The 24,137-nt window shown below is 40.1% G+C and overlaps 1 protein-coding gene across 29 annotated transcripts in view; it reads right to left on the bottom strand.

Annotated features, from left to right (window-relative positions):
• Positions 1-24,137, bottom strand: part of LOC136420569 (tensin-3-like) — a 160,013-nt gene that overhangs the window by 6,004 nt on the left and 129,872 nt on the right. For 12 of the 29 annotated variants that reach the window (XM_066407538.1, XM_066407542.1, XM_066407534.1 and 9 more), the window contains 22 exons: positions 23,065-23,208; positions 22,016-22,239; positions 21,254-21,352; positions 20,262-20,433; positions 18,390-18,491; positions 17,332-17,466; positions 16,005-16,374; positions 15,547-15,627; positions 11,057-11,182; positions 10,121-10,249; positions 9,152-9,292; positions 8,963-9,040; positions 8,554-8,697; positions 8,095-8,220; positions 7,695-7,931; positions 7,404-7,544; positions 7,107-7,274; positions 4,966-5,130; positions 4,113-4,264; positions 3,202-3,294; positions 1,514-1,645; positions 990-1,082 (listed from right to left, as the gene is read on the bottom strand). In XM_066407538.1, coding sequence (XP_066263635.1) covers positions 990-1,082; positions 1,514-1,645; positions 3,202-3,294; positions 4,113-4,264; positions 4,966-5,130; positions 7,107-7,274; positions 7,404-7,544; positions 7,695-7,931; positions 8,095-8,220; positions 8,554-8,697; positions 8,963-9,040; positions 9,152-9,292; positions 10,121-10,249; positions 11,057-11,182; positions 15,547-15,627; positions 16,005-16,374; positions 17,332-17,466; positions 18,390-18,491; positions 20,262-20,433; positions 21,254-21,352; positions 22,016-22,239; positions 23,065-23,208 — 3,252 coding nt within the window. Of the gene's footprint in view, positions 1-989; positions 1,083-1,513; positions 1,646-3,201; positions 3,295-4,112; positions 4,265-4,965; positions 5,131-5,969; positions 6,111-7,106; positions 7,275-7,403; positions 7,545-7,694; positions 7,932-8,094; positions 8,221-8,553; positions 8,698-8,962; positions 9,041-9,151; positions 9,293-10,120; positions 10,250-11,056; positions 11,183-15,546; positions 15,628-16,004; positions 16,375-17,331; positions 17,467-18,389; positions 18,492-20,261; positions 20,434-21,253; positions 21,353-22,015; positions 22,240-23,064; positions 23,209-24,137 lie in introns of all 29 variants that reach the window. The other 17 variants (XM_066407537.1, XM_066407535.1, XM_066407536.1 and 14 more) reach the window with 17 other exon arrangements.

Raw genomic sequence — 24,137 nt, forward strand, 5'->3', positions numbered from 1 at the left:
AGGTTTGATGCCTTAAGCTACATGTACATCGTACACAGGCCATCGGCTTTACATCCCCATCCAAAAGGACCAATGCAACCCCTAACAGTCATGCCCAGTGGGGTTGGAACCTCTGAATCCATTATGGTACATTTGATCCATACAGAGAGGCAGTATGTTCGCATTAGCTTGTTTTATGAAGGTGATTGGAACTATATTTGTATCAAAATGTGTGTTTATCTAAAACAGAGAACAAGCTTGGAAGGAAAGCAATTTACAGAGGATATAAATACTATAAATCCATCAAACCACCCGCTGCCCTGCCTTCTGTTCGGCTCACTCAATTATCGGATTTCCAATAAAGTTGTAATAGTGGGAGGTGTGTTTACCAGATCATCAGCCCACAAAACCACTGGGCTGTGAACTGATAAGGTTGTAGTATTGAGCTTTGCATCGGAACATTCAATGGATATGGGTTTATCTTCTTGTCCTATTGGTCAATAGTTGTTAGAGTGGAACATGTCTGCTTACAGTGTAGGTACAAATGTATTACCACATTGGTAGTTATTGTAATATATCAGATGTTAACGTTACATTATGCAGGGGTGTTTTTGATCAGTTATTACTGCAGTTAATTTGAGTTAAAGAATCTTCAATTAATTTTTGACAGCCCAGGAGTTCATGATAATGGATACAGGATAATTCCTATGGCACCATCTAATAATACTGGCCGGTCTGACACAGTGTTACATTGTACATGTACATTACCCCAGTAGCTTGATACAAGTAGTTTTCCTTCAACTTCAGGACTTACTGAATAATATAAATCTTTTAAATGCCAAGATCTTTAAAATCCAGTGTAGCATGCCAGATAATACCCCTAACAGAACATACATCTATTAGGTACATCTCGGCTGGGGGTATATGTTGGCCTGCTACACAATATCTAAGAGTTTGATTCCCACATAAGTTGATATATATAGAAAGCCTGTTCTAGAAACTGGACTTACCAAAGACAGGTTCATTTGCACATCCCTTCAGCTTGACTCCACGAGATGTGGGCTCGATCAAAAAGTGCCTCACCAACTCATTGGACATGTCTCCTGTGAAGCAATAAAAAAAACTTTATAATACAGAATATTGAACTAAGTCTGGTATCTGTTCCATTTAAATTGTCCAAAACTGTAACTTAGAAGTATGCTAACAAGTACACTGCCTTTCAAATGGTGAAATCAAAAATATCATACAGTATGTTGGATTTTGCAAAATTACAAATTTTGTTGAATTCTAATACTGAGTTGTGGGAGCTCCTGGGTCTAAGGTCTGAGGTTATCTTAGATTTTCATACTACATTAATGTCATCAAAATGCTTCAATTTTGTATTTCGTAAAAATATTATGTTTTCTGTCAACAACTGACATGTCTGTTATCGATAACAACAAAATATGTTATTTCTATATTTTTTCCTTCCTTGAGTTGTTAGTTTAAGGTATGCCAAGAGCAGGTGTCAGGAAGAAGAACTCGGTCCTCTCACCTTTCCTCCCCTGCTGTAGGACTGCTGGAGGAGGGGTCGCGACCTTCAGGGCCAGCCCAAAGGCTCCTGGGAAAGAATGGCTGTCCCTCACAATAAAGGTGCCCGGAGACTTGTCCTTCAACATGGCAATAGCTGCACAACAGAGAAATCACAGATGAACTTCACATAAAAATGCAAACTATAAATTGCAGACTTTGAGCATGCATTACAAAGTTTTGCTGCTTCAACTTCTAATATGATGAAAATAAGACTTAAAAGTGCCAACAGAAAATACACTCTGGATACAGCTACTGTCAACTACACGTATGCGTGAACTGAAATATATAATGTTACTACATGTAATACATGAACATTCAGTACATGTATCATTGATACACCAGATGGGCAATAAGAAGATTCAATTTTAAATTTTGTAACTGCGAGGAATTGTCCATCCTTAAAACGTCTTATGGATGTTTTGTTATCATTTGTGTAATTCAAACACTTTGCAGCAGTTCTTTCATAATTTTGCATCAAAACTTAGAATCAAAAGAGGACAACATCCACAGAATTTAGATAAGGCTGCCATGGTCCTAACACTGAGATCCATCTAAAAGCACAGTCTTTGTGAGACTTAAGCCATCAGTAGAAGGGTATTACCAAGCTACACCATGGATTTTGACAAAGTAAACATCTTAAATCCACTGACTTCTCAGTTTTGACATTCAATATGGCCTCTTAATTCTTCCAAGAGCAAGAAAATGAAGTCTTAAGCCTCCCATGAAGTAACTCAAGGTCAAGACAACATAAATTAAGTCCACAACAAGTCAATTTGCCCGGACACAACTTAATTCAATATATCTGACGATCATAATGTAGTTCTGTTTCTGTCAAAAGAAATAAGACCGATCCACTGTACCAGAGTCTTCACTCCAGGAATAAAGTAAAAGCATACTGCCATACAAACTTATCATCTTTAAAATCATATCAAAGTATGATATATATTTCTTTTAAGAGACACCAGCTGACTGTGCACATATCATTACCAGATATCTAAATATCAGATAGTTGAGAACCTAGCAGCTGCATAGTATCAAGAAAATGTCTGTCTGCTATATGACTCATTAATATGAAACCAAGCCTTAAGACAGACTGATCATTTTTAACAAAGCAATATTGTTTCCAGCCAAATGCACTTGGCAAGGAATTTAAGATAAGCTTTTTTCAACTGACCTAATATTTGCCTTGGTTTAGGTTCCAAATCTAACATGTATAGATTGTTCCAAGAGCAAAAGTTAACAGATCTACAAGATCATCCAAACAAAGGACTTGAAAGGAGGTAAAATAAACCTCGCCAACAGATCCTCAACTTTGAACGTGGTGTTTTCAAGTTCATGTTTCTTCCAGTGAACCATTCAGACTCATCAAACCATTAACATAATGCTCTGTCATTTATTGTGCTATTTCCATTGTTTCAAAGACACAGAAAATTCCTTGGCTTTCACTATGCCACAAAATTTAACTTTAATGAATTTATTATAGTACATGTAAGACCTGCTGGACAGAGCTGTCTGGAAATGCAGTGTAAAGACTACCTGACTGCTGCCTATCCTTGTGTAAGGGACCCCCACAACAGTATAATCAAGTACTGGATACGTACTAGAGTAACTTAGTTACTACTACTAACGAATACAGACTGTTTGTCCTACCTTCATCCCGCGAGATGTTGGGTTTGTACCAGTAGGAAGAGGTGTCCTTCACAAACATGGGGGTGCCTGATCGGAACACCTCCACTCCAGAATCTGCAAGACAGAACCACACACGGTTAACTACAGCAGCTTTTAACACAGAGAAATGATAGCCTTAAGCCCTAACAAACCCATTAGACACATTCTCCATCATCACTCAAAGAAATACTAAATGTAAAGATATGGCCATAAAAGTTGGTGAACAACATATCTCTCTTTGGACATTTCTTTTACAATTGTTAAAACTCACATCAGCATAGACCTATAACATACATGTAAGATAAGACACACAGCTTTTCCCCCCCCATGTTTCTTCAACCATGAAGGAAGACCAAGGTCTCAATGTACACGGTACAAAGTACTAGTACATGTAGATCCTCACGTGTAATACTTTAAGCTTTGAGTAGTTTTCTTCTTCACATAGCTTATCACTTCCTTCTCTGATTACTGTACATACTTTTCCAACGTTCACTTTGATTTGATTTCGCTGTAGGGAGAAAATTGAGTGTTCACGGTGGTTTTTAGTTCGTGGTTGAAAGAAGATGGTAGGTGGGCAGAAGATAAAACAAGCATTTTCACAGTGGTTTTTAAGTTCCCGGTGCCACAAAAACCGTGAGCAGTAAACAACCACGAATTTAAGTGCATTTATGGTACTGTAAATGCTTTTAAGTTTGCATGGTTTTTATTTCACGGTAGGGAGAAAATGGAGTATTCGCGTTGGTTTTAAGTTTACGTTTGAAACAATAGTAGCGATACAGTCATGTGGGCACAAAGTTTTGCGGTGGTTTTAAGTTTGCGCTGAAGAGCTCACCAAAACCGCGAGCATAAAACCACCGCGAACATTTCTGCATCTACGGTACCTGTCCCCTCACCTGCCAGTGATGTCATGCTGGACCTCTGCGACTGGAAGTACACGCTGGCGGGACTGCTGCGGCCGGACGCCGGGCCCTGCGACCCGTTCGCCAGGCTTCCCGCGGGGAGAGTCCCCAGACTGCTGGCCGGGGACGGCATGCTTCTCTCACTGCTGTAAACAACGGACATGCGGAGAACCACGGTTAATCATAATGAAGAGCAACTCCACTGTCAATCCTCACTGGAACACGGTACATCAATATACTGGCAATAAGTACTGAGCATTAGAGACTTCTGTGATTTATCACCAGTTTCACTAGTTGTTTCTGAGATTTTCACTTATAAAGTTTTGAATTTGAAAATATACAGTTGTTCAAAGTTGGAATCTGCAGTTTTCATCATTTTTACTTTCTAGTCTTTCTAGAACAGTCATTTTAGACTGTATCAAGTTTAGACAATCAAGTTCTCTATGGAGAAAACCATGCTTTCTTTAAAAGGGGAGTTCCTTCCTGTTCTGGGAGAAAAATCTATGAAACAACTATATGTAAACCGTACAGGTTAACAGTTTTACATGTATATACAGAATCACCACTATATCTAATGAATTGTATATCTTGTAACTGAAAGTACAGTGCGTCTTAACATTTTTTAAATCAGCAAATGATTCTTGTTTTTACTCTTTCGCTTACTTCTTATGTCAATGGCTGAAATAGGACTTAAGGGGATGGGCCAGTGGCAAAATGATTAGCCGCATGGGTCATGGTAAAAGGGATTTCCAAAACTACAAAGATCACTCAATTCTAAGGGAAAAAGCCAGAGTAAGGACTTGAGTGTTAGTAGAAAGGGTGAGAAGCAACTAAGAAAGGGTTAGACCTTGTGCTGGCAGTGGAGATAGTTCTGTAGCGTGGAAGATAGCTTCTCTCCTGGGGGGGAGGGGGGTGGTGGGTGAGTTGAGGAGGGGTGTGATCCAGAGGTGGTTGGTAAGGCGGCCGTTGTTGCGAGGGAGGGTGGTGACCCACCGAGGTCACCTGTCTTTCTCTGCAAGTACAGGAGGCAGATTTCATCATAAGCAGGACCGTTTTACGCAGAAAGAGAGAGGAACGATACCTCACAGACCAACCAGGTTGTTTTTCTCACCAAAATAACAGACACTGCATTCACTCTTTCACACAGCATGGCACATGTACATCTACTGACTGGTAAAATGACAACTAACAAAACCCAACAATAGATGACGGTCTACACTTAAAGCATGACAATGATGCAAGTGATCTGACACAACTATGATGTAGTCATACTAAATTTTGTACATACATGTACATACATGTAAGTGATCATGAGATGTCTCAACATTGCATAAAGCTGCCTTCATGTATTTACAAACTTGTGTCTATTTTCCAGGGATAGCACCTGTAATGCAGCATTTAACACCTGTCATCATGCACATTTGCATTTAATCCGAACATGCAGCAGTCACCTGAGTACAACTGTCAAGTTGTACCAATTAAAACAGTGTTTTATACACAGTATAATGATAAATATTTGCAATGCATTTCTGAGCAAGTAATAACCAAATTGACTGAAATGTATGATTGATAAAATGCAGGCATGCTCCTATATTCAAATCTCTCAAAATGAACATAAATACATAAAATGTACACGAAGAAAGGGCATGTCATGAATAATCCAAGAATCAGAATCTATAAAAGATGCTTTTGTCAAATAAAGAATACGCCACAAACAGATACACATATGACGAGACTGTAAAAATGAGCATTCAGATGGTAAAGTATGATGTAAGAACAGAGGTGGGAAGCAAGTAAGAATGAAGAAGTTGTAAGAAGAGCAAGCCTTAGGAAAGAGAAGCAAGCGAAGACCTGGTAGTTTGAAGGCGGGTGGAAAAGCTGGCTTCTTTTGAAGTTTCAGAAATAGCAGGGCGAGAGGGGGGCGTATGCAGACTGATGTAATGAACTGGTTGGGATTTGGGTCGTGAGGCTCGGTCAGGACGCATCCCTTCACTGAAAGATGAAAGTTTTAAAAAACGTCTCAGAGGTTGTTAAAGTCATAGAAAAAGGAGAAAATGTTACATAAAAAATGGAGTGAGCTAGTTTTATGGGAAATCGGTTGAGGAAGATGTGATAAAGATAAAAAAGGAGTTCGTAATTACTTAAGAACAGAAAAAGATGGAACGAAAAACTGACAAAAGGGAGGAAAATAAAAACTTCATGGGAAGCTTTGAGAGGCCAGGCTTCAAAGTTTAATTGCAAATAAGTGGTAACTGAGCAGGTGGGGATGGCAGGGGAAACCATGCAAGGTACACACAAACCTTGGTAGCAGCCTTTTTTAAGCTCACACAAGATATTTCCTTTAGTCTACACTACCAAATACACATAGCTAACCATTTAACGTTTAACTCAAGTGCTTTTGAGCCCAGCACTCACACAAATCTCACATAACATACACAACTTACACACCACTTAACTTCATTCATACAAACACCTAGAAATAAACTATGCCTTATGAAACATAACAAAACAGCAGTTAGTTACGGACATAAAATGTAACGGTACAATTTTTGTAAAGCATGGAATGAAAGCCTGGAATGAAAAGTATCACATTTGGTTAAAACATGTCACAATACACATAAAACTGTTGAAAAACATCTGTAATAAAAATGGTATATAGACAGTCAGTGGAGTACATGTATACATGACATACATGTACATACATGTACATACAATGTATGTAAAACATGATGAAGTACATGTCTAACACCACAGTTTCACATATCAATATTGAACATGGAATTGGTTAACTGTATCAGGATTGTGTACTTGTGGTATGGTCACACATGTGGAACAGAAAACAGACAGGTGGATATTGGCAGGTGCTGCAACAAACATGTGACAGGTGCAATATGGAAACAGCTGTAAAGACGTCGAATACAATCTCCTTGATGCGTGATGATGATGACCTGTTAGAAACAGCTGTACAGAAGAGAAAGAGAAGAGAACCTGCTAGGACTAGGAGAGGGGGTAGAGAGGTGGACAGGGAACCTGGCTTCCTGCGGGGGTTCAGAGCGGGCAGGACGGGAGGGGGGAAGTTGCAGCGTTGCGTAGCGAGCTTGTTGTGACTGAAGCTGCTGGCTGAAGTCATCCAGAAACATGTAGTGACTTTCACCGCTTCAGTCAGGAATTCAAAACAGTAGGGAAAGTTAGAGTCAGTTAATCTATTGTTATGAAAGCAGAATTGGCACATGTTAAAGAAATCTAGTTAGACAAGAGACAGATGCGAGGATAGTAAGATTAGACCTTTTAGAAGAAGACAGAAAGTTCGGAGAGCTTCTTGTAGAAGAGGTGGATGGGGTCCGGGATGGGGTGAGGGGTGGGATAGCTGCATAGCCAGGGGGGATAGAATGGAGGCCAATGTCTTCCACAAACACCTCCGTGTCACTGGAAGTTAGAGGGGAAATATAGTTCATGTTAGTCAAGAGAGACAGTAGAAAACAAACCCAGATAATAGAGAGACAGATATTTGCTGACAGCAACTCAAAGTTTAACGCAAAGTTATGATTATTAAATAAGGAAGAGACGGAAGTTGACCTTGGTAAGGCTATAACATCAAACGGCGGGGAGGGAGTCCTGTCATCTAAGGGTGACACCTGTCGCCGGGACTGAGGAGGGGTCAACGCCCTTGGATAACCCCTCAGAGGTGAGAGACTTCTCTCTCTGGACGGGGTGGCGGCAGACTGGTGTAGGGGGAGGGTCAGGTTGTGGGATTTGTAATGGACATTCTGGGACTGGGGTGGGGGGCTGTTGAAGTTGTTAGCTGTCCTCTCCCTGTAAGTAAATCAATTGAGATTAACATTAGCAAATCTCCCAAAGAGGGGTATACAAATGTACGATGAAGAAAATAGTTTTGATACTACATATTGGTTAGTATAAGAAGATACTTGAAATAGTACTTAAGAAATGTTAGGAAGAGAAAGAATAGAGAAGAAACCTTGTAAATGTAACAGTTTTTGTCTGTTGTTCTTTAGGGAATGGTTTTGGTTCATGGGACAGAAGAGGGTCCGAAGGGTTGTTAGTCTGGAACTGTGGCTGGCTTATACCAGTTACTGTCACTGTCCTGTTACAACAGGTCAAAGAGAGATTCAGAGAAGAGGAAAGAGACTAATACATGCAAAGGGAATGAACCTTTTATCTTATAAATCACCAAAAGTAGGGCTATGCCCCTCAGGTTTCGCCAAAAAAAGTGTGATCTACTATATTAAGTTTCTCATTTAAGGTGCAAGGAAATGAGGAAATGTTGACCAACTTCTGTAGATTTTGTGACAACTATATAATGAGACTTCATTACTCTAAGCATGTCTTCTGAGAAAAATCATGACAAGGATGGTGGTAAGCTTCTTGAAGAAAGGTGAGGATGGTGAAGAAAGATGAAAGAAAAGAAGATGTTGACCTTGATGTTGAGGAGACCGTATTGAGGAGAGGGGAGAGAGCCCTCCGCTGGGGGGGAGGGGAAGGGTTGCTGAAGTCCCAGGGTTCAATGACCTCCTGTTTGTGAGAGTAGTTAAAGTAGTCTGGGCTAGATGCATTTCTGTTCCTGATGTTTGGAGGAAAAAAGAATGGTTAGTTTCATCATCATGCTTCATACATGAAGCTGCAATCATAACATAACCATAGATTTTAGTCATATCATATGCACATGTTACGTCTTTCAAAGATAATTGCTGCAAGGGATTAAACCAATGCTGTTAAAAGCCCCCGATAGATCTGTTGACAAATTTCTGAAATGTACCAGGAATTTTAGATTTCTCTTACGAATATACAAGAGATTATAGCAGTACTGATAAGAAGGTAGGGTTGACCTTTGAGGAGATAAAGGTCGTTGGGTTTCCTGCTTGGAAACATAGCTGTTCTCTATGACCACTGGAGATATGTTCTTCCTGCATGCATAAGGGATAATCAAATTACATCAAATTCTTATTCATAATTTCATAGTTAGAATAAGTAAAGAAACGAAATGAAAAGATTGAAAGTAAGAGACAAGGTTAGACCTGGAACGTGGCAGTTCGTGGTGTACGGGAGAACGTCGCGTCTGTTGGAAATCAACCTCGGTAACGGACATGTCGGGAGGGGACCACACGTGCTGACGTTGTGCCATGATAAGGTGGCTGTTTTGTGCTGGGAGCCTTTCTCTGAGGAATAAAATGGTGGTGTTCAAAATATTCAGTTTCTATGACTGTTGAAAAACTGTCGGCTGTAAGAGAAATTAAGCTTTGTGATTCCATATGCTATGTTCATGATGAGAAAACCTGGTACCATAATTCATTCTTACTGTCCATGATGAGAAAACCTGTACCTGCAAAATGTTTCACTTCAAAGGAACAGAGCTATGTGTATGTGAGACCAAGGAGGTTTTATATATTTTATATTTTCTATATAAAACCTCCTTGGTGAGACTTCCAGATAGCAGCTGCAGTATCAAGAACAGGGCTGTCTCCAGGACCAGTCCTTCTGTCCCAGGACAGAAATCAGGATGGGAAAAACAATTCCCAAAATCTGTACTTGGAATTGATGAAAATCTATTTGTCATAAGCTTAAAATGACACTGATTTAACAATGAAAATCAACAACATGGGCTTGTAAATAAATAATGAGTGGGGTGGGGGAAAAATTCAAAGCTTGAGACAGCCTTGATCAAGATGAACATCAATGTCTCCTTCAGTTCTTGGTGTCCACAAATAACACTGGAGATTTAGATTCAGATTTTACCCTCAAAATGTTGTTCTCAAGCAACTCAAGATACATATGTCTGACTTGGAAAAATGCACATATGTACACACTCATGCACACACACACACACCAAATGCTCCAAACCTTTTACAACAGTAAAGAACTTCCTTTATGACACATACAGAAACACAAAACACCAAACTTTATATCCCAACCAAACGGCCACAACCACACCTGGAAGGGTAAGTTTAAGACTTAAAACAGCGGAACAAAACAAAGACAAGAAGGACCTGGGAGGTGACCTAAGCTGGGGGGAAACACTTCTCTTCTGTTCCTCTCCAGACAGTTGTTTAAAGCCCAGACTGAGAATAGTGGGAGTGAGGGCTGGTTCCTCTTCTTCAATGTGCAGAGGTGCACCCCTACAAACCACAGGTGTGTTAAACAGGTAAACAGAAGGAAACAAAGGGAGAAAACAAAGGGAGAAAGAAGAATTCACCCTATGTCTCAGTCAAGGTAAACAAAACAGAAAGACAAGATTGTTATGACAGTTCAGTGTTCTCGCCAGGCCTTTTCAGCATAGGGGCCCCCTATGCTGTGATTTGGACCCCCTATGCTGTGATCTGGACACCTATGCTGTGTTTCAACCAGCATAGGGGTGTTTCTTTCTGGGACAAACCTTGTGACCCTTCATAAATCTTATAAAGTTCATATTTGGCTTTAGAATGAGGCTGTGACAGAGGAAAAACTCTACTTCACAAAATTTATCCCTCAAAATGCATGAAATAATGTCTCATTGGGTTATGAATTTACAAATTTTCCGGGAAAACATGCCGGACTCCCTACTCTGGTCACTCCACGCGTGACTTGCACCGCGTAAAGTTGGCCTTCTGTACCTGACCCCTATGCTGTGAAAAAATCCTGGTGAGAACACTGCAGTTACTCTCTGACCATACAAAGTTGTAGACTAAACAACATTCTTTGAAAACAATTTGCATTCATTGTTGCCTTCTTTCAAAAGTAACAAGTATTCCAATGATAGCTCTGTGAAATCATTTTGTGCTTGACAATTTTGGACAAGCTATATGTCAAGAAACCACTGTTTAACTTGACTTGAGACATGTTGAAACAAACAGAAAGAACAGAAATAGAAAGCACAGAATGAGAAAAGAAAGAAAGAAACAAAGAAAGAAATAAAGAAAGAAACAAAGAAAGAAACAAAGAAAGACCTTGACACCGGAGAGACATCAGTCTTCTGTGGCGATACGGGGCGGTTAGGGGGGGATATTTCAACTGACGCTGGCGACACCGATCGCGGGCGCTCCCATGTTTTCCCCTCTTCACGACTTTCTTGCCTACAAATTACAAACATATCGTCTCTACTACCAACTGCTAGAAATACATTCACCAACACACAAGAGCTGAATAAGATATGTTTAAGAAGACAACAGTATTTACTGTGTGGTGTTCTATGGGAAGCTGGGGACAGGTTGACCTTGGGAAGTTGGGGTGACCTTTAAATCACATCAATGACTGTTAATGAGATTCACAGAATGGAAGGAAAATGGTGGTTAGGCACAGTAATTGTGATAACCTTATGGGAAGGAAAAGATAAGGGACATAAAGGAAGGTCGATATGATTTAGGGTGTGTATTATGATTATCCTTTACAATATATATCTTCTGTCTTGGGGTGATGAATATGAAGTAAAAACTTAAGAGGTAAAGAAATGCAAAGTTGAAGGGTTGTGAAACTACAAACATGGTCCTTTCTGTGACTTGATATGTTAAGCTGATTCTTAAATCTAGATGGAAGTTAGTATGCAGGTTTTCACACACAAAAATTTCTATCTACCACATAGGTACAAATGTAGCAACAGTTGTGATCATTACATTTCACCTTCAAGTCGTTAGTAACACAGTGTACCCAAGTGTAAACCATTCACACAAATAATACTCTAAGTACATAGTTTTACATTGTCTATGGCCTTAAACACTTTCCATCAAGCCACTTGCACCCCTCCCCATGCATATTCTCATTCACACATCTGCATACCTCATACCGTTATAGACCTTAATCTTGGTGACTAACTCTAAAACCTTGCATTACCTTATGAGACTATGTGATACAGTTGAACATATGTCAGATTTTATGCTTAGCCGACCTTATGAGACTATGTGATACAGTTGAACATATGTAAGATTTTATGCTTAGCCGATAACAAATGCCTGCCTTCACACCACGTAAACTTAAACTACAACAACTGACATTTATGTAACCTATAGCAAATTCTTTGTAAATACTTGACCCTACATCTTGCACCACTCTAGATCTGTCTAACACCTTTCCACTCTCGAGTTCTAAAACAGAGAGCAACTTGATCCAAGAATGTGAGAAACAAACCTCTGAACTCCGCTGTCCAATTCTTTTGATAACCTTCCAGGATGTGGGTTTCCCAACATGACAGTAATGGTTCGTTCAGCCCCCAACTATCCTTGTCCAGTCTTATGTATGGAACAGAAACGGCGCTACCGTATATCCTCTAGTCTAGTACCTCTACAAATCAACACCACAGCGAGTAAACAGGGCAGCCGGGCAGAGTTGACAAAGTGGGGAGGTGAAGACTTAAAGATGCGCCCCACTGTAAGATTAATCTACCGAAGGTTATTAAAATTCATAGACCAAAGATGAGGGTCGCCGGGGGTAAACAAGGAAAAGTACTCAGCTGCCACGAGTCAAAGAAAAGGACCGTAACATCACAAAACAGGGAGAAAACAAGCCGCCTGGACCATGGAAGCCAAGATGAAATGTTAGCTTAAGCACGGTTGGATGTTTTCCGATGCCCGTGGTGAGGAGTTAAGACGGAGAAGCATTCCGTTGACGTACCAACCTGTGTTTTGATTGGCTAAAGCCCATATGGGTTCAACGGAAAGATCAAGAGGGAAGAAGACTTGGCTGAGTAGCAGCGGATGTTAATTTGCTGGCCTTCAAAAGGGAAGCACTTCTTCGGTTGTTTTCACCCAAGCCTCAATATCTAATCTCGAAAAACTAGGCCAGCTGGAAGGGGTCGATCACTGCTATTTCTGGTTCATAAATGCCAGTAGTAGAATTTCCAAAATTGTCCGTTTCCCTGGGGGAAGCTCACAAAGCGATAGCAATGAGGAAATCATTTGGTGGAAAGTTGGCCAGATGTAAAATGGATCAGTCCATAGTGGCCTGTAGGTAGGGGCTGTGTAACACATTAGGCAGATGATTTCCTTTTAGAAATTGAAGAAAATCATTTTTGGGGTTCCAAAATAAGAAACCATGTACCATGAATCTTCTTAACAATACATTGGTCCATTAAAAACAATGCCTTGCCATCAGCCAATGTTTATCTCACAGAGACATGTTTACTTGCACCTGCAAGTCTGACCTTTCAAGTTGTTTTGAAAAAGAAGAAGAAGCACTAAATATGATATCAAAACACATCCCAGACCACCCAAGGAGTCTACAATGCATTTTTCCCATTCGTTAAGACAAGAAGAATATGTTTTTCTTAACTTTGTTTGATTCCTACACAGCACAAAATCAGTGCCCTCCCCGCCCCATGCAACATTATCGTTCAATTCCCCACCACCAAATGCAGACATCACAATTTATAACAGATAACGGATATGAAGTGACCATGTCCCCCCTTATATGGGCATGCACGGAGCTCTCTATCGTATCAAATTACAGGGAGGATCAGAGGGGCTAACTTTGGGGACTTCCACAAAACCTTTGACGTTTACATAACAAACTTTGTGGCCATAAAATCCGCATATGGAATAATTACCCTCGAGTTATGATGCCCGTAAAATTCATGGTAGGAAATCTATTTCTATACTATGAATACGGAATTAAACTGTTGTGCATGCAGTAAAACTATACGTGCACTAAACTAAAAGACCATATGATTTTACTACTGATATGTATTTTGGGAGTGCTCACATAAGCTGGCCCTTCCTTATACCTCATAAAAGCCATTGTCTTTCAAAATAAGTCGAGTATAACTGAGAATGTTAGATATGTTTATAACACTACTCCACCTTCCCATATTGCTAAACCATCTGGTATGATTTTCAGTTAATAAATCAAGAAAAATTATAGGTATTTTTATGGTTCAAAGGAATTATAACCTATCCCAATGCACGGTCTGAAACGATTATTCTACAACAATGTGAATTGTAGCAGATACAAGCAATTGCATTTGAACTATTTCAAAAATCTTATGCTATGTTTGCAATATTTTCTTGGAATCAAAGAATACTTGGTACCAAAACCTGACATACTTTGTACCGTACAACTATTTTACAATAAACTTCAGTCAAGGAGAAAGTAACCTACTTTCATAATAAAAGCTGTTTAACTAGTTAGGATTGGACATTAGGAGCCTGTATAAGCAATGCTTTTCTCAGCAGTACTTCTCTAACTGTTTCTGGAAAAATAATTGGCCTCAACCTTTTGAACTTCTTTCCAATATACATCCTGAAAACATGTGTTAATGGCTACCCTTTCCCTCTACACAAAACCACAGCTGTGTTTCTGAGGTTTCAACATCATGTTTCACCGACAAGGGACCAGACCACACAGGGGAGCAGGCAGCGAGGCAATGCCCTGGGAAACTTCTCAAGAATCATGTTCCTGCCCTTAACTTCTTACTTACCACATAACCACATCCTGGATTTCTACTGCTCCACTCCCAAGAGGTATCAACTGGTATTACCATTGAACAAGAGGGTAAGTCTGCTGGTGCCAAAACATAGCCCGGAGATGCTATTATCTTTGAAAGTTTACAATTAAACTTAAGTTGAGGTCCTGATCAAAGAGATCCTCACCATCATCATACACTGAACTTAAATATGACATGCTTCACCATAGACTTTCTTTCTATACTGTACCAATAGATCAGCATACCTTTGATGTACCTTGTAGATTTCAATGTACTAAAACCTTACACCTCGCATGTTTAAAGAGATACCCTATATGGAAAAGTTTGATTCCTCCGACACACACACTGATGCAAATCCCCTCTCGTGCCTCCCTCCCCAATGACTTCTTCTATCACTCTTCATATCAGATCAAACACACTAACACATATACTATATGTGCATGAGCACACACACACACACACACACACACACACACACACACACACACACACACACACACACACACACACACACACACACACACACACACACACACACACACACACACACACACACGCACTGGACATCACATGTGCACAAATTCACAAAGATACTATAGTAAGTTTTGCCTATCACATAATATGGGGATGTTGCTGAGTGACAAGTGGGAGAAGATGGGATGCTTAATTTCAGGTAAATAGTGCAGGAAATCTCCCAATAACTGTTCTTGGAAAATAAAGAGTACCTTTCTTCTAATTTCCGACACAGTACTCTGCCACAAATTCAGAAATACTAGCAATTACTAAAACCCAATTTTCTGCGGAAGCAAGTTTTTGAGGGATGCCTTCCCTGCTAGTTCTCAATCAGTTCATTCTTATTTGAACTACAACTTATAAATTCATTTCATTTGTTTTTGTAATCAAGAACTGCAGTGAACTGTTAACCAGCAAACTGCAGTATCTGACTGAATACATACGTGCAGTTGTTTAATATTCCTTGTATTGCTGAATTTGTGGTGACCTTCATTTGACCTTTGATGACCTTACCTGACAGAAGAACTCCTGGGGATCCCCCTTGGTGATGCTGAGTTCTGGGCAGACACTTCTATTTCCTGCACACGAGTTTCACTGGGGAGGGAGAAGGAAAATGAAACTTTTTTATCAACGTTTATTCTTTTGTGGCTCACATGTTTTGTGGCTTGGTGAAAATTAGGAGAAAACTGCAAACATAAAATCATCATGATTATTTCACAATTGACACTATATAGTATGCAACTGTCAAAATGGTGTATTTGTGCTCAAATATAACAAAAAAAACTTCTTTGTGTTGTTTTGTGTTGCAGGTCTATTTGATAAAGTGAAGTTCTATAAGCACCTTTGACATCACTAATTCAGTGAACAAATATCTTGCCATCATTCTGAGCAAAGTTTTTTTTATCCCATTGATACCGTTGTGACTTACAGTTTTTCTGTCAAAAACTTTTTGTATAGCATGAAAGTTGTACCTTGGCGTTGGTTGCCTTCCAGGAGTTTTGGTTGTTGAAATAGTTGTCGTCAGAATGCTCGACTTCTGCAAGACATTCGTTTCCGTTCTTGGCACATCTTCCTGGCCGTACAATCCCGGCCTGCGGCCATACGATCCTGGCCCCCTGTCGTACGGTCCCCTGTCGTACGGCCCTCTCCCGTTCACTTGCGTCGGTCCGATGGCCGGTTCCCAGATGTCCGGACTGGGCGGTGCCTGGGGTAACACCCTGGGCTCCTCCCCTCCCACAAAACTACTGGTGAGATCAGCCGTCAGCACATCCACCTCCACCGTCAAGTTCTGATCCATGGGGGTGGTCATCTCAGGCTCACGGTCAGGCGGAGCGCCTCCTGCTGGAGAGTATCGGAAGTGCAGACATTAGAAAATGACCATGGCAAGCACACTGTTTATGTATCATTTGTATTCAACACATGCTGAACCAATAAATGAATAAAAATAAAAACTTACAAAATAGCCTTCACATAAACAGCTGTCCAAGGTGCTGATTATCCTGTTGTTAAAACACTTTGTAATTTCTTTAAAGCATTACTTTAAGGGAGCACACCCCAGTTTATTTGGGGTTTCAATTGGAGGTTGCGCACCCTCGAGTCTAGGTACTGTCTCTTCCAGGGAAGTGTTCCTAAGTAAATCAACTGTGTATAGGATGAAAGCCTATCCCTTCCGCTATAGGACCAGCTGAGTTCTGTTTCTTCAACCTCTCTAATTTTGGTAAATCAGGAGACAAAAACATAATTTTCACGTCAAAAACGATGGTCAAATTTTGGCACTTTTGCGTAAGATAAAACTCGTAGAAAAAATTTTCTGGGTAGAAACGACTGATGTTGTCAGAAAGAGAAAAACCTAGCGTACAGTCGAGCCAATTATAAAGAAAATTCTAGTACTTAGATTTCTTTAATCATCCACGGCGCGAGGCATGTCAGCATGACCCACAGAACGCAACAAAGGTCAATCTAGGGCCAAGGGACATTTCACCATCAACGCGGATGGATATCCGGAAGTAAGGCTCAGATCGAAACGCAATTTTCACCCAAAACACACCAATTCATACGCTTTTCAGCCATGCTAGTATCTAATATCAGTTCGAAGCACATTATGAGAAATCTAAACTCAAACCCAGCCCCTCGAAACCCTTTCGTCACTTTTTTGTCGCGCACTTCTGTGGACCCCGGTCGCGGAAGAACTGGGGTGTGCACCGTTAAGGACAGAAGAAATGGCAGCAAAGGAAATGTTTACATTCTGTAAAAATCTAAAGATTTTTGTGTTGGGAGGTTGGATGAAAAACTCCGTACCAGCTTGAGTATACTTGGGCCCACTGGCCTTGGCGGTGTAGCTCCACTTCGTCATTGGTGTCAGCTCCCCTGGCTTGAAGCCCTTCCTGACTGCACTCTCTGCCCTCTGCTCCACAAAACTGCGAGCTAGCAGATCTGTGGACACAAGAAAATGTTACAGCACAAGTCATCTTAACCGTCTCCCTGCTGAGGTAACCCTTTGACACAAAATTTCACCTGGCTATAAGGAAAGACAGCTGTTAGAAGGTTAATTTCAAACTTTAAACTTAATAAGCTGTCTAACTCCACGTATTTTCACTGATTATACTGAAATTGAATGACCAACAATAAAACTGTATGTCACCTTATGTATACATGAAAGGAAGATTTGTACTTGCTGCAAGATAACTTTTACCAGAAAGCATGATTACCCTAGCACAGAATGTATAACTTCAAGTACCTTTGACCATATGAGACAGGACAATACAGTGCTGTTTTTCTACATTTGCACAGTATCTAACACCAGAGCTGCATTTGTAAATGATATTTAATTGACGGACAAATCTGTATTGACTGCTGTGCAAAAAGCATATACTCACTTCCAGGGTTACGTCCATATTGATGTTGCATAGCAAAAAAGGAGTGCAGCAGTTTTGAGTAAAGAATTTACTACACTAGTCTATTTCATGCATTATTCAAGCATATGGCAAGGAACGACAAGGACAACATGTACATGACAAGGGTTACATACAATGTACTGACAATTAACAACACATAGTAACACTGTCATATAGTGACAGCCAACAAAGGTATCATGGTTTAGCAGTAATAACAACAATTACAAAACCCTGATTATGACATAAAATGGATTTTTAAACATGTGTAGTCAGTACCTTTCTTACCTTTCTTCTTTGTCTTTGGAGGAACCAGTGGGGGACTCACATCATATTCATTGTGCTCATACATGACTGTTGGAGTTTCAGGCTAATCCAGTTTCAAGGCTAACTGTCAAGACTAATATGTTGAAATTTACCACGAAGGTCTCATTGATATAACGAATTCTAAGGCGACATCAGTACCTTTCTGTCCTTCTTGTGGTGGCGAGGGAGGTGATATCGGCTCCACCATTCCCTTCAGTCCTAGTTCGGAGAGCGGTGTCTTCCCGTAGATTGGTGATTTGCCTTGAAAACGAGAAAATCAATGCCGCGTGGATTAGCCGTCATCAGGGCCAGGGGGTGGTCAATAATTACCGCTTGTTGATGAATTTGTTATGACACCAAAAATAAACCCTTCTTTTTATGTCCAGGCAGGTTTGTGGGCTGGGGGTCATCTCAGAAGTGCAAAACTACCTTTTCTACCTTTACAGCATGACATGGTGCTAGGCAAGGTAAGTACAAACCTACATCTTTCCAATGAAAATTAACAATTTCAAACTGACACATAAATGTTACAAGTTTAACTAATGAGAATAATGATGAGTTGGACATAAACCTGAATAGAAATTGAAAGATTTCTCAATAGTCTTTCAGCATTTAGTGTCGAACAGAGACCCTGCTTTCAATGTGATTGTCGGAAAAGCGGCAGAGATGAGTGAGTGAGGGATTGTCAGTAACTCTCACGTCATATCAACTTTTGACGATTGTGACTTGTATATATTTGAAGTGTCGTATGATTTATTCCGAAGTTTTATTGCATGAGGTAAAGATTGTAAAATTTGGTACAATTCAGTGTTTACTGCAAGGCCGTTTTGTTCTATGTTTTGCTCAATAAACCAGTCACTACCACTAGTCAGTTTCAGACACTTGAACAGATGTTTGAGCAAGAATTGATTTGTGACCTAGATGAACCGATGTGGGGTTATGCTATATTTACTCTCATGAAATTGGAACTTTAGCTGCCTTCTAACATCTAAAACAGTCCAACAATCTTAGCAGTCTGTGTTAAAATGGACTACGACAGTATGATTCTAAAGAATATGTTTGACATGGCATACCATATAGCCACCCACATACAATTTTGCTGGTACTTTCTTTACTACATTGTACATGTTACAGAAAGAGGGTATTTTCATAGCCACCATCAAGAAACTATCATGACAGTTCCTGCGGGCTAATAAGTATGCTAATTTATGCTAATTGGGACAGGTTACAAAAACCACAAAAAGATACCAGACTTCTCTTGAAAGTGATTTATGACTGAAGGTGATCGAATTTGTAGGACAAAAAGTCAATAACTGGATCATTACATGAAACCTCCAATGACCCAAGAACAATCTCCCCATTCTGCAATACATGCTTTTGTCCACCAATTACAGATTGATTTTTCAATCAGGTCGCACAAAAGACAACAGCAGGAAACCGATTGTTATTTGATTAGTCTATGGTTTGTTGCCTCCTTGCTGTAACGATTTCTCGAGGTAAATTCATTAATTGGCGACTCCGCACGTCAAAACCTTTAACGCTGTCATGTTTGACAACGTTGCATGCTGTTGTAGTATATCGATCGACTTGTGGATAGCTCTCAATTTATGAAAAAGTGTTGTGTGTTCTTAAACTTCTTATAAAAGACAAAAAGCAGACATAGTACAGACAAGTGTACCTCCATGCTGGAATGCTAGAGCCCCCACGATGCCTCTGCTGGGGTCAAAGGTCAAATGTCCTAGCTGCACCCACCGCTAAAGGAAGGGTCATATTTCCAAACTGGGGCCCAGCCATGCGTTTTGTGGGAATGAAAAGTATGATATAAAAGACAACAGAACATACAAAACATACAAGACTTAGTTTTTTGTTCCTACAAACAGCCCGGCTGGGCCCAGTTCGGAAAAGTGACTCCAGCATAAGCAAGGCAAACAAGTTTGCCGTGTTGACAGTGAGTGCTGCTAGGGTACACTGCCAAATGCCCCCAGGCGAGGTCCCACAGGGGCGTCGAGTGGAGAATGGAACTGTTCTTACCGGTCGGGCTCTTACCCAAGTTGGCGTAAGGAGTCCGAGGAGTCGTGGGGAAGTTTGGGGTCGTCGGTTCCCCGTAACCGTCCACGGAGTCCGGGCTTGTTGGGCGACGCAAACCCTGCCCGCGGTCCAACTGACTGGCTTCATCCAAATCCTCCAGATAACTGTGGATGTCCTGGAGAAGGTAGAACAGATGTTAACAGGCGAATAGGACTGATTTTGAAGTGGAGACTTTTTGAGAGGCAATAGTGGTGACAATGGTGAAACGGGAATCTCCAAGCAGATGTAGGGCCAAGGTCAGTTTTTCACAATGTTTTTTTAGTAATTTTACACGTCTTTCTAGTGGTTTGCATTTTCCACTCTTCCCCTTCCCCTAAGACGAGGAAATGAGTAAAATAAGGCTACTAAAAACTGCTAAAAAATCTAAATGTTACAAAAACGCACCTGAAACACTGAGACTGACTCTACATCTGCTTGGAGATTATGAAATGGTGCAGCACCAGATAGATGTGACATGCATTTGGGAACATGGCCGATCAAAGATGGCAAGATGAGATAGAAGAGCATGTACCATATACAGGAGTGCTATGGAAGTGCACTATAGAACCATTGAATAAGAAAAGTGCTTGCAGCCAACTTGATGACCTCCATTTGTCATATCTGCAGTGAGGGGGCAGTGTTCGGACATTTCACCAGCTCTTTAGTTTACCTTTAACAGCTTAAGTGTCCATTTTCTGTGACTGGCAAATACTGACCAGTTTGGAATCTTAGAATACCAACAAACAACTGCCTGTTCAATTTTCTAACAGTAACTGTTCTTTCTTGTTACAATATACCTAAACATGTATAACCAACCATATCCCTTGTACTAAAATATGATGATAATTTCATTCTCAATGACATTTTCATTGGTCAACATGAGCAGTTGTAAGGCAGAAGTTGGACACTTCAACTGTAAAGGGGTGCCACCAAACATACGTTTATACCAAACTTACACTCAGAACTTTGCTAATAGGGGTATTGTAATCCCACATTTCCTCCTCCACAAAAACTTCATCATTATCTTCCTCCTCTGCTTCCTCAAATGTAAACAGCTGTAATGTCAACAGTTACATGTAGGTGTGGAAAATGGTAGTACATTCATTCATTCACTCATTTTACTTCATCAATTGCAGATGTAGTCCACTGTTTGTCTAATTAAAACATTTCAAACTTTCAGCTGCATTTGTTCCTACTGCCTTAGTTTAACATATGTACCTTGTTACCATTATGTATTACCATTGTGTAATAGAATCGTAGGCCTGTAACAGTAACCACACCTTGAATGTATTAACTATTAAGACACCCTGGTAATGTTTACACAAGGTAAGCTTGTAATATACATGAGAAATCTGAAAAGCTTTTGGTTTTCCCACTCAGATTTACAGAGAATCACAGCCTGGTAGGTTCTCTCTATTGTATGTAAACCACCACCAAGCAGAATCACAACCTAGGAACATCAGTTTGATCCTTGTACACTTTCATACCACTAATGAACTTGCTTACAATAATTAGCACACTTAATATCACCACTTGTCTACATAGACCAGGTTTTGTAGGTCAACTGAGTGGACAGTTTTGACTGTATATTTCCAAATTCCAAACTAAAATGCACAGGGGACAACACCATGTGCCTAACCATGAATCATCATTAGTTGATAACACTGCTAAGTATACTAATATATATGATATTAGTAATATCATAAGAAAATAATTACCTCTTTAGGCCTTGCTCCCGGGTTCTTAGAGAGCGTGTGCACCAGCTCCGGAGAGAGGCACCTCTCAACGGGTTCTCGGCGCCGCAGCGACGGCGGAGAGTACGTGGCACTGTCAGACTCGTACCCAGACGTGCTGCGGGTACGGCGGAGGTACCGCGAGGGTCCCGGCCTCTGTTCCTCCACTTTCAGGTCCTCTTGAAGCTGGCGCAGCTTTGAATGGTAATCTTAAAACAGACATGAACAAATACTTAGAAAACAACTAAAAGAACTTTCTAACTCTGACTCACAGAACATGCATTTTGGGTATTTCAAGCTTGAATTATCATTTTTATTCCAGAAAGGAATGCAAGAAATCTGATGTCTCTTTTCACCAGTAAATTTGAGTCCACAACTCATAAGACAATTCATAATGCATATCTTCGTATATCTATCATCATTATAGTTCTTCAAATTTTTCAAACAAGAAATGTCATACACCAATCTTTGGAGAAATTTTAAGAGTCCAAGGAAGGGATATTTCAAGTAATGTTTCATAGGGATGTGAATAAGTAAGCACTAATTTACTTGTGAAAATTGCATATTTTCAATGACATTTGTCAACTAGCTCTTTCAATACAAAGTAATACACTTATAAGGACAACTCAATCTCTACCATCTATCTAGTCTGGCATATAAACTACTTTTTTACTCAATGGTCTAACTTTAAATGCTAACACTGTAACTTCATGCTTTTCAGTAAATAGGACTAAGCTAAAACATTCCTAAAAATGTTCAAAAACATCTATAACATCATCTACATCAACTTATGTGTCTACATAATGGTGCCTGTTAAACAAGAGAAGTCTAGATAATAAATATGATTAAGTTAGTATTGCAATGAGCCAGGTTAATTTGCAAGTCAGTATGTGGTGAATTGTGCACTTAACATAATACAAATCAAAACATCAAACAAAATAAAAACAAATGCTGAGAAAGTGATGTGGCCATTGCCAATATGACAGAGGGTGCATGGATGGAATTCAAACATTCCGGTCAGAAACGCAGCCTACCATTCCACCCAATGTGGGACCCGTTTTCTTGCGGGTTCCCGTTTCCGTTGACGTATCGACTGCCCGTTCCATGCATGGTCCCCGCCATCTCACTCTCCAACCGGTAAGGCCAATTACCCGCAAAACGCAATGTTCCTTCGAACTCTATAACGTCACAATATCAGCGGTTAGCACCCAGCGGCACATGCATCTTTAACAAGCAGCGTCACCAGAAGTCAAGGGGGTACGCACTAATCAAGGACAAACCCTTAAACAACATAGGAAGGTTAGACAACGTTAAAGGGAAAAGGGGGATATTTCATCAACACAGGGTGGGAGGGGGACAAAGTACCATGCCAAAACAGTTTACATTTGCAGGGTAACCAACTAACCAGCAGGATAGATATCACTTGTAACACTGAACATGCAATACTCTGCTTTAACGTATTAAGTTAGAAGTAAAACAGCTGAGATTTCACTATTGGCAGACTAAATTAAGCCCTTAACGTGTACTTGTAAATAGCTGGTCAAGCAAACACTCCACAAATAAACAGGACACCTTACAAAAGCTTGGGTTGCAATCCTCTGAGGCTTTTAAAAATTTCATAGCCTTGATTATCATAACTATGAACAGTGTTTAGGAGTATTTAGCAGATTACCATAATCTAACTTGACATATCATTAACTGACTCCCTGACTATAGTCTAAGCTGCTCATTTACAGAATTCACATTTAGATTTACTTGATAGATCATCAGAAAGGTGATCAATCAACAAGAAAATTCGTAAAAGAAGGCTGGTTCTTTATTTTTGAACAATACCGAAATAGATTCCAGTTTCCACATTGCAAGAGTTATAGAGTGAAAACTGTACTCTTCGTCGACTCTTTGCGTCGAAATAGACCATCTACAGTACCAGTAAAAATGTATCGCAACTTGACATCATGTGACAGTTATGGAATTTGTGATTAATTGCTTTCAATTTTGGTGATTTCATATGGGAAACAACATCTTTATCTCCATTCCTGCATCATGGTACAACCCTTTCTTCAAATATAGTTCTAAATGGGTTGCTGAGGGCTTTTAGATAAGGGGC

Source organism: Branchiostoma lanceolatum, chromosome 15 (genome assembly GCF_035083965.1).
Source record: "Branchiostoma lanceolatum isolate klBraLanc5 chromosome 15, klBraLanc5.hap2, whole genome shotgun sequence".
NCBI classification, from domain to species: domain Eukaryota; kingdom Metazoa; phylum Chordata; class Leptocardii; order Amphioxiformes; family Branchiostomatidae; genus Branchiostoma; species Branchiostoma lanceolatum.